General features: G+C 40.5%; 1 protein-coding gene across 2 annotated transcripts; it reads right to left on the reverse strand.

Moving 5' to 3' along the window:
• Positions 1–359: 359 nt before the first annotated feature.
• Positions 360–9,779, reverse strand: VMA21 (vacuolar ATPase assembly factor VMA21). Of its 2 annotated transcripts, none has more exons than XM_032845253.1 (3): positions 9,569–9,779; positions 4,768–4,877; positions 360–4,173 (listed from the first exon to the last, which is right to left on the reverse strand). In XM_032845253.1, the coding sequence occupies exons 1-3, from the start codon at positions 9,676–9,678 to the stop codon at positions 4,031–4,033; spliced, it is 363 nt and encodes a 120-aa protein (XP_032701144.1). In that variant the 5' UTR covers positions 9,679–9,779; the 3' UTR covers positions 360–4,030. The 2 variants fall into 2 exon arrangements, with proteins under 2 accessions (XP_032701144.1, XP_032701143.1); XM_032845252.1 differs by lacking the exon at positions 9,569–9,779 and adding an exon at positions 9,320–9,472.
• Between the last annotated feature and the right edge of the window lie 1,539 nt (positions 9,780–11,318).

Here is an 11,318-nt window from a genome sequence, read left to right on the forward strand (position 1 = left end):
GAATTGACTACCCCCTTACTTAATTACTTAGCCACAAATATTACTCCTTTAGCAGTATCTAAAGCACATTCACTCCCAAATGAATTTTCTTTAAAAAGCCACAGGGCAAGATGCTGCTTTCTTTCCCCACTGCCACACCACTTCTGATGGGGCCACCACAGAGGGGGTATAACCAGCCCTTCCTGTCTTGGTACCCCAGAGACCCCCACCAGTTTGAGCACCTCTGGTCTACAAGTATTGCATAAAAGCTTACCCTTGACAACTCTATAGATTTTATATGGTATAAACAGAAGCAAATAAGTGTTAAAAAACAGAGATGTTAACAAACTTACTATTCATTCAATCAGGACACATCAAAGTCGCATTTAGAACACTTTTTTAATGACAACAGACGGTAAATTTATACAAATTACAGGCTGGAATATAATGGATACAAAATCCATCCAGGTAACAGTTAGAAAAGTATCACTTACAAAAGTAAATCTGATTCAAGTGGCTAAAGAACTCAAGCCCCCCATTTCAATAATTACACACAGCTTTCAAAATAGCGCATCTAATCCCCATCCCTAGTCAGGGCACTATTCAAAGACTACAGCATACTCAACGACTCTACTGAGTTAAAGATTCTAACATCTTCGGCAAGGATGTCAAGAGACATCTCATAGCAGGTTCACTATGCAAAACTCAAAAAATATGTGAATGTTCTTTGCAAACTGTAAGGTGCTGTGCAGATGTTGTTAGCTATTGCTATTATTGTCCAGTGAGAGTTCACTGAACTTGAGAAAAAGGAAGACTAGCATGTGTAACTGACAAATATGACAGAATACCTTAAAAGGAATGCAGAATCCATTCTCAAGAACATGAAGCAATGAAACAGAAAAGGAAAGTGTGGCCAGGAGTGAGGGTAAATTGGGGAATTTCAGACTATTTTAATGAATATATAAAGGATTTGACTATTCATAAATTACATGTAATAGCTATTGTTAGATTCCCAAAGTCCCTGAAAATAATGTAGCTTCTCAGGTGACCCTTTTCCTTTCTGCCAAATGAAGAAAGAAATCTCGTCAAGTTATCAATGTGTTGCTTCAGCCAGCTCTCACAAAACTCATCTTCAATGTAAGAGTAGAGTCTGAACCAATACAGTTGTACTCTTCTGCTGGAGGACACACATTGCTTGACAGCCGAAAAAATCTGCTGCTGACCTCAGACAAGTGACGAATTCTGTGCCACTGCTGAACCCATTTATAAAGTGGGCCAACAATGGTCTACGACTTCACTTGATCATAAATAAAACAATAAACACGAACTTGTCTAGAGATGAGAAATACACACTCGATAGTTGTTTCATGTACCTTTGGCTACCATCTTTTCCTTGCACACACCTTATTTAACTGTTTTTACTGGTCTCCTTGGGTACTCTTAGCTGTACATATAAAATTTATATGAAAATGGCAGATAAATATCAAACATGTCAATCAGCTGGCTCTTTTGGAAAAGGTAATGAGATTTTTATGATGAAAATAGCCTAGTTATTACAATGTATATGTTAGATTTCCATGAAATAGGAGGTTTTTAAAAAGATGTTTAAGTTCCTTCGGTAACAGCTCAAAACTGAATTCTGCTGTTAATACGTAAAACAGTGTCTATCCACTTGAAGAGCTAATAACATCAGATGCATTCTACAACACACTTCATTTTCTAGCACAACAGGAAAGAAAAGATTATATTCTGGCAGGTGGGCGCAAAATGAGAGGTGAGATGAGGAAGGCAATGTGTTTATCAGTAGCTCGTGCTGACACTTCAAGTTATGCTTCCTAATTGAGGTTATTCTTACAATCCCTTTTCAAACAACAGGGAACACAGTCCTATCTTAAAACACATACGAGGGCTCAGTTGTAGCTTTCCTTTCTATACATCCTGAAGTACGTACATTGTGCAAGAGGAAATCAGTGGGACATCTTGAAAAATAAATCGGTATGTCAAACACCATATGTCATTTCAACAGCAGCGAAGTAGTGAATTAACAGAACTCCGGGAAAAAATTAACTGGTTTGAAAACAAGCCTATACTTTAACAATCTTAAATATCAACTCTAGCATCCAATTCTAACTTTCAAACACTTGGTACTTTTTCCAAGAGTAAATTACAACTGCTTTTGCATGAATCTCTGGTTTAAATACTTGCAGAAAAATACCCATATCATTTTCTACTCAGCAAACATCTGAAATCAGAATAATCTAACATTGGACATTCTTATTTTACAAACAGCATGAGACCTCAAAAGTACAAAACCTTGGCATTATAGAAAAGAAATTAGGTGGACAACAATTCTACGTGTAACAAGGCTTCTAAAGGGACAACTATTTAGAAATCTACCACACAGTACCCCAAACTTAAACCAGGGTATTCTACAACTTTATATTAAATTTGTACAATTTTATACTAAAACTGTAATCTTTAAGAAAACACTTTACAATTAAAATAATGGCTTAAAGATATTTTAACTGCAGACAATATTTAACTATAAGCAAAAATAAGAGTCCTACAATAGTCATCTTTCACTTTTCCTCAACAATTAAACACAAATGCCTACTTACTTTTATGCCTAACCACCTCACTATTCCTTTAGTCCAGCTGCACAACGAAAATAGGGGTGAACAGAAAAATGAGTAATGGCAAAAACAGCAAGGGCCACTGTATGAGGAATTGCCAGTAACAGGAAATTGGACTAGTAAAAAGGAGTAAGGGTAGAATGTGCTTTTTCAAGAAAATGGCCAATAATCATTCATCCAGAAAAATAATGTAAATAGCTATGAGGCAACACAGGCAGAATTTGAACTTAAACCAAATGTTCAGTGTACCGAACTAGCATTAGGAAATGCACATGGAATATAAACCAAAATAATGTTTATCTCCAGGTGGAAACATCACACGGCATTTAAATTCTCTTCCTGTTTCAATACACATTTTTCCAGGTGTGTTTTTAGACTGCACACAAGTAGTACCAAGTAGCTGGAAAGAACAGACTAAGGGTACCGAAGTAAAACGACAGGGTCTTTTCCTGTCAGATAGGACCTCAGGATTACATAACTATATACATCTGGAGTACAACAGCTTTGATTAAAAAAGACTCGACTAGCCATCCCAGGAATACTTCCTGGATGATAAAAATAATCTACTTTCAGGAAGTATGTGAAAATGGGCACACCTAAATGTTAATCCTACCATATACACTACTGAAAAGTAGGAAAAACAAACTGAAAGGGACTTTACACAAACCCTGTAATGAAAGCATTACTTCACTATTCAATGCCAGAGCAAAGCAGATCATTAAAAAGTTAGCCTAAAAGCATAGGGTAGCCTGCAAAGGCTAAGTGCCCAGGTAGCTATCTTTTTGCTTTGCTGCGTAGATCCTCCAATGAACCAGTCCTTTCCCACAAAAGGGTGTGGGTGTGATCCGGCCTAGTCTTCCCATGAAATAATGTAATGAGAAAGATTCCTATTGACTAGGAATTACGCTCGATGCAAAATTTTCAGTGACATTCAGATGAAGTCCAAAATCCACAATTCAAGCAATTTCGCACAGGAATTTACAACCTAGAATCCAATGACCCAGGACTTTAGTAATAGTAAGGGAAAGCGCTCCAGTGAAACCCAGCTCAGATTTCCTTCACTGTGTATATCTTAACAAATCCAGAGAAGTGAACCTTAAAACCAACCAAAAGACAAAATGCTGTAAAACATTTTTGGTTGTGAGATAATCAAATTCTTCCCAAATGTATAATTAAGTTAACATACTTATTTGTGACCAACTTAACGTTACAAATTCTCATTTGCAAATGAGAGGCTCGTACAGTTAAAACTGATGATACAAATCATTGCATTAGAAGGATCAAATTTTACACAGGTCAAATGTGACTCCTTCAGATTGATTTTAATATGTTCTCAGCTTTATTGAAATCATTAATACCCCAGATACATTTACCATTTTTAAAAATCAATTTAATGCTATCAAAAGGTGATGTTCAATTTAATCCTGTTTGCCTTCACGCCACTGTCGTGAGCCTTCATTCCAGGCCACATAAACAAAGAGGGCCAACACCACGTGGACGGCGACCACCGCAACAATAGCAGCATAAAAATAGCTGTCCCTATTGGACATTCCAAAGGCGCCTATCAAGAGAAAAAAAGTTTCCATTTTATTCCCAAATTTATCAAAGTGTAAAAAACAAAGCATACTGCTTTTTATTAGCTATATATTTATTTAACCAGTCAGGCAATTAAAAAGGAATACTTTGGATGGTGATAAATCAAGTATTCATTTAAAGATCTGAATACCTCCTATACACAAGGAACATTATTCTGAGTGAAAACTGTAATGATCACTTCACTTACAGACTTCAACATACAAAGGGGGACATAATTTTCTTTTTCTACTAATGTCTGCTACCAAAGGTACATTGCCCCAAACTCCTCCTCCCATGTCAGCCAAGTCTTGCTGTCAGAGGTATAGTAAGAGAAAGGACTTGCAAGCCATTTCACAGAACCATCAACAAATACACTGTCACACTAAAATGACTTAATGATGAACAAGTTAATTTCATGAAGGAAGACTCACTTGAACAACATGATTTTTGAAAAGCAAAACAGAAACAGATGGAAGAAGCAAATTAAGAATACCCAGCTTACAGATATAAAGAGATCATAAACACACAGAATCTTAAAAATACTAAGGGGGAAATGTCTTGTTTTATCATTTAGGATTACCTTCAAAAACATAAGATTTAGTCGTGAAATATAACCCAATAGGTACTGTGATCATTAAAGCTGTGAAGAACAGGAGCGTCTTCAGGGTAGATGCTAATGAACTTTCATTTCTGGAAGAAAGTAAATAAAGAGAAAATCAGAACCTGCACAGCCATTTCCAACTGGTTTTGTGTCCACAGAAAAGATGCTGGAAAACCCTGCCCCTGCCCTGGAAGCACTGGACAGAGAAGAGTCAGGAACTCAAAATGAGAAGATCCTAAAGACCTAGAGAACACCCAAGAGACTGCCATTCAGATCCAGTGTGAGAGGAAGCATCAAACTATGAAAGTGGTTTGTAGTGTCCAAAGTGCTCTGCAAGCACACCCTAATTACAGAATATATAATGGAGACAGTAAAGAAGAGAGAAAACAACTAATGACGTTCCTTCACAAAGCACACCATCAAGGGCCAGCTGGATATAGTACAAACAAGGCATGAGAGATCTCCAGAGAAAAAGCAGTCTAGAACAATTTAGATGCAGCTGAAGGAAACTTAATTTCTTTGTAATTAAATAGCTATAGTACAACTTAGATAAGTCTTCATGCAACATGGACTCATTAAAAATTTAATGTCAAGGGGCGCCTGGGTGCTCAGTGGGTAAAGCCTCTGCCTTCAGCTCAGGTCATGATCTCAGGGTCGTGGGATTGAGCCCCACATCGGACTCTCTGCTCAGCGGGGAGCCTGCTTCCCGCCCTCTCTGCCTGCCTCTCCGCCTACTTGTGATCTCTGTCTGTCAAATAAATAAATAAAATATTTTAAAAAATTAATGTCAAAACACCTTCTATTCAGTGAATTCTATTTGTCCGGAGGTTATTTAAAATCAAGGAAATATTCCAATGGAGAAAGTTCTGATCCAGAATACAAGAAAACCATTCTGAAGAACGGAATCAAGCTTTTCAAATTTATACTTGAAGAAAAACAAGTCTGATAATCTGCTACTTAAAACATTAATACAAAGACTAACATAAAAAAGATTAACATAAAAGCACAAACGAAACTGGATACAACAATAAACGTCCATAATAAGAAAATGATTTCACAACTGATGTGTATCAATATATGGATCCAACAAAAAAAATTCTGACCATTACTCAGAAAGTCCTTGTGTGACAAATGAACAAGGCAAACTACATCATATTATGTGTATCAGGGATCTGCAAAATAATGCCTAAGGGCCCAATGCCTATTTCTATAAATAAAGTTTAACTGGAACACAGACACACCCATTTGTTTATGTATCATCTAAGGTGGCTTTGGAGCTACAAAGGACAAGCTGAGTAGTGGTACCGAATTATACAGCCCTCAAAACTTAAAATATTTGCTATCTGGTCCTTTACAGAAGAACTTCACCAACCCCTGACATATACTATGCCAATTATGTTAAAAATGTGTGCAAATAAAAAAGGACTACAGATTAATATACAAAAATAAAGTTATTTCCCCATTTTCAAAATGTTCCTTAATGTTGTTTCACTGACTTTTCAATAAGTAGATATGTCAGGATTTGTCCTATACATTGCTGCAAATGGGCAGCACTACTGCAAAGTGAAGAGACAGTAGGTTTCCAGCAACCCTGGACACATCCGTACCTCATACATACCACCATGTACATTGTAAACGCAGTAAACCCTACAGCTTTAATCATTTAGCTTAAGGTCCTTTTTTGTCTCTTAAATCTATCATCAGACTACCTTAACACACTTCATGTTTTATGTTTATTGTCAATACTTGAACTTAATTCTCTTTCTGGTAATCCTCAGAGGTTCCGTTTTTGTTCGTATCTTTTCTTTTTTTAAGATTTTATTTATTTATTATTTGAGAGAGTCGGGGAGGGGGGAGGGTCAGAGGGAGAAGCAGATTCCCTGCAGAGCAGGGAGCCCGATGCCGGGACTCAATCCTGGGACTCCAGGATAATGACCTGAGCCGAAGGCAGTCGCTTAACCAACTGAGCCACCCAGGCACCCCTGTCCATATCTTTAGGAAGGAGATAACCAAGCCTTCAAAGTCCCCCTCTAGGCACTTTTCCTGATCATTCTGCCTGAAATGACTCATTGCTCTGGGATGCCATCACACTTAGCTCATACCTGTTATTACAGGACTTAATGTGCCATCTTGCTTCGTATTAGTCCTGCACATTTCTCTGGAGCCCTAGAAAATCCAGGCAAAGGGGTTCTTTTAACTGTGTAAATGATTAGCAAGGAGGTTTCTGGAAGCCCAGAAAGGAAGGGAACATCTCAAGTTTACGGTTTATAAACAATGGTCTACAAACTTTTTTGACTATTAATCCATCTTAAATATAAGTTTTGAGCACAAAGCCCATATAAGGGGATACTGATTTTTTTGAACAGATCATCTACACACATATTATCAATTCATTACTTAAAATATAAAACATGTGCAAAACTAGATACTAAAAAGGATACAGTTAAAATAAATTCATGTAGAAGTTGTAATATTTTCTTTCCCTACTTCAGTGGATCATCTTTCAACACATCCTCCTACGATGATCACTGAGCTACACAATCCTCATCTAATATAGTTATGCTCCCTTAAACTGTTTCCTAGTAGTAAACTTTTAGGGAAATTTATTGTGTAATCCTCATGAAGAATAGGAGTAGCTCTACAGTAGGTCTATAAAAATTCAACGTAAGTATTTGACCACTTCTTTCATGAATCCCAACAAAAAACATGACCTGGGTGTTTCTATGGTGAGTTCAAGTATGCGTTTTAGGCATGCAAAGTTAAAAGATCTAACCTGATGAAGAAACAAAGCTTGAGAATCTAGAGAAAGGGAGTGTTAACTGGTTCTTTTGTTCTTCAGATCATCTCTCTTAAATATGTAGTATCTCACCTGGCCTTCAGAAAACATCATTATTGAAAAGATGCTGTAATACCATACACAAATGTGTTAAGGCAAACAAAAGCATTTACAATCCCACCGCTTAAACCTAGTCTTTTCTTTTCTACATGTTAATTTCTAGCCCCACACTCTTATACCAGGCATGGGCTCAGCTTAACAATTTGCAGTTTATTTTCAACTCTTTTTCACTTTTTTTACCCTAAGCTCCAAAATTTTTTATTCTGGGTTATGACCTCACAAATATGGGACTAAGTATCAAGTTAAGCACACAGACTTTCGAAAACTAGCAAACTTCCTCTAATGTTTACAGGACATTTTCTCTTTGGCTTCCAGCCACATCCCCACCACAGCTGGCAGTTCTGCAGGCGCAAGCCAGCTTGGGTGTTAACAGGTGAATTATTTGAAAACAAAGTAACTGGTATCATTCAACTATTTCTTCTACGACTCTCTCATTGGGTGTTACAGAGACTTGTTAGAAATAAAGAACGTGAAAAATCCAGAATTAAAGTGGGCCTCAAACAAAGAAATAACTTAGGATGAATCTTACTGCTCTCCCACTCTTTAAACCACCTACAGTTTACCCACTTGATATGAACTTCTGTAGCAAGCACTAGGCAGACACAGCTTACCACTTCCCTTCTGTGGCAATCAAGACTTCCACTGCAAGTAGATTTCACTGCAAATTCCATTATGAAACACGAGAATCAGGTGTAGGAGGGCTACACTGTATTCTAAGTGTACCTGACAAAATTATCTGTTGGTATCCTAGTAAAAAATAATTTAAAAACATCTATACTGACATCATAAGAGAGAGAAAAGGATCACAGGACTCCAAAGATTACAGGCTTTGGAATCAGTGGGATTGGTCAAATACCAGCTTCAACACTAATTGTGTGTCCTAACTGTGTGTTCTTGGGCAAGTCACTTATCCTGAGTAACTTCATCTTCTTTTTTTTTTTTTTAAAGGGGGAACAACACTTTCTTAATTTTACTAAGGTATGTAATAAAGAGCCCAAGTTGAGTCTGGCACACAGTAGGTCACCATCAAATGGCAGCTAAATCCCTCCCCACCCTTTTGCCTACCCAGGTATCACTGGCTAGACTAGTGGGCCACAGTGGGCCAGAACAGCCGTTGTACTCAGCCACCAAACCTCATCCTACTAATTCCCCCAAGTGAAGTAGTCTCAAACCAGGGGAAGCCCTACTCTCTTCCCTTCGTTCATTCATACAACAAACATTTAAGCCCCGACGATGCAGGCCCCGTAGGGGACACGTAGATGGAGAAGGCCGGGTTCCTGTCCTCAGGGAGCTCACCCTGCAGTGGGGAGAGATTGCAGAGAGCAAGATCGCAAAATAGACGACAGCGAAAGGAAGGGCTAGAACAGAAGCATGAGCTGAAGGCCCGCCGACCTCTACCCTATGACCCCAAGCCCCAGCTTCCGTGCGTGTAGGCGATGCAGACCCCAACCTGCCTCCCCCCTTCCCCCATCCCGCAACCCGGCCCCGAGGGTCCAGACCTCACACCCGCTGCAGGCCAGCCCGCTGCAGGCCAGCCCGCTCGGTTCGGGCCTTCCTTTACACCCCACTCCAGGCCAGGGCCAGGTCGCCTTGCGGTCAGGACCCCTACCCGGCCTGGGGCCCGCTCGGGACTACCTGAAGTCGGGTGGCTGCAGCGCATTTAGCGCCGCCTTATCAAGGCGCTCCATGGTGTAGCCGCGCCCGCAGCAGGTGCTGGGAGGCGGGCTGGGCTCCAGGACCGCACTCACTCGCCTCGGTAGGCGACCCGTAGAGGTGTGCCGCGCCGGAAGTGCCGGCCAGAGCCGGGCGGCGGGACGCAATGCGCAAGTGCGGCGCGCCATGGTGACGTTGAGCGGCGCCGGCGCCGGCGTTCACGTGACTTACCGGCTAGTGCTCCGAGGCGCGCGCTCTGTGAAGAGCTGTCTGTGCTCGAGGAGCAGGCCGGGCGAGTAGCCGAGCCACCCCACGTTGAGCCGGGACTTGCCTCGCAGCATGATCCTCCGAGGTGGACGGCGGTGCCGCCGCCCCCTGAGCGCGCGGGAGCACCTCTGGTCCCCCTCCGGAACCGCGTCGCCAAGCTGCGGTGTCGAGGCTACCGGAGCAGATGAGCCGGAAAGAGGGACGACCAGGCAGAAGACTGTGGTCCTAGGCAACCAAGCAATTTCTGAAGACGACACAAAAAAGAAGTGCACATTATTTCCCAGCCCTTGAGAAACGCCTCATAATTATTACCAACACTGAAAGTCCAGCCATGGGAAAGTGGGAGGAGTTAGTTTAACACTCACCGGAGTCCGTAAGCTAGTCGATGTCAGAGCTGAAAGAGCCCTTGCTGAGAGTGACTCCGGGCCTGACGATGCCAGTGACCCCAACTTCCACTTCAAGTTAAAAACATTTTGCAGCTGCTCAGAAAGCTGCCAATGAGACAACAGGGACTAAATAGTAAGGGACAGATGGGCCTCCCGGGCCCGCGCAACCCGAGAGAGGTATAAACGAAAACAGTGAGGTAAGCATAGGGTCAGGCTTGACAAAATAGGGTTGCCACTGGCAGCTAGTAAGAGGACAACCCTTACATGGTCAACGCCTGGAAAGGGCCGCTGGCCACACATCTATTTTCTGCACCACATGGATACAAAGACCGCATGTGAAATCATAACTAAACAGGGCAGCTTAAAACAGCGATAAGCACTGTGGGCTGGGCTGCAAGAAGCCTGGGTTTAAGTTCAAACTGATCTCCTCTCCGGCCCTCATCTAGAACCTTAGGGGGATAAGAATCATCTAATTCCAGAACTAGCGCAAAATTAAAATTTAACTGTGGAGTTGGCAAACTGTGGCCAGCTGGGTGAATACATACAGCCTGCCTGCAAACTTTTCCTACAGCTCGTGAATTAAGAAAGGGTTTTCCTTTTTCAATGGTTGAAAAAAATCAAAAGAAGAGTTAATATTTTGCCACACATGAAAATGGTATGAAATTCAAATTTCAGTGTCCATAAATACAATTTTATTGGAATTCCACCATACTCAGTTTGTATCATCTATAGCTGCTTTCAAACTACAATGGCAATATTATGTACTTGTGACAGAGACTGTATAGTCCATTAATATCTGGCCCTTCACAGGAAAAAATTGCCACCCCTGCTCTAGCTAATCACCCTATACTGAAGTTCTTGTACCCCTAGGGATCCATACTTGGAGTTTCTGAGAATAATTTTCAATATGTTAAAAAGAAAAACCCTAAAAAATTCCACGTATTTACTTGCCATAAGAGATCAACAACTACTTGGAATATGACCTTTCTTTGATTTTGGGCACTAATTATATCACATTGATGAGGTAATCCTGGTTATCTCGTGAGAAAATATACAAATTATTACTAAACTAAGCTGTAATATACTTCGCCGAGTAAATCTTTTAAAACATACAGAATGAGCTCAAGAGGAGGGAACGTTGTGTATCTCCAATGCCTACATTAAGGGCCTGGCATATAGTAGGTGCTCAATAAATATTTGTTAAATGAATGAAAGGGGTCCACAGGAGATCAAAGAGCAAAAGGGTTCTTGGTAGCAAAAAGACTGCAAGCCACTGATATAGTAGTATTAGCTTGCTGGGGCTACCTTAACAATGAACTGCAAACTGA

Source organism: Lontra canadensis, unplaced genomic scaffold (genome assembly GCF_010015895.1).
Source record: "Lontra canadensis isolate GAN:19392208 unplaced genomic scaffold, GSC_riverotter_1.0 scaffold161, whole genome shotgun sequence".
In the NCBI taxonomy this organism is placed as follows: Eukaryota; Metazoa; Chordata; class Mammalia; order Carnivora; family Mustelidae; genus Lontra; species Lontra canadensis.

Bases quoted from the DNA above. Each gene is read 5' to 3' on its own strand.
- VMA21 (XM_032845253.1), bottom strand. From the start codon at position 9,678: ATGCTGCGAGGCAAGTCCCGGCTCAACGTGGGGTGGCTCGGCTACTCG. The intron at 4,878-9,568 runs GTAAGTCACGTG...ACTTTCTTCCAG, and splicing joins GCGCCTCGGAGCACTAGCCG to AAATGAAAGTTCATTAGCAT. The intron at 4,174-4,767 runs GTAATCCTAAAT...TTCTCTTGATAG, and splicing joins TAAATCTTATGTTTTTGAAG to GCGCCTTTGGAATGTCCAAT.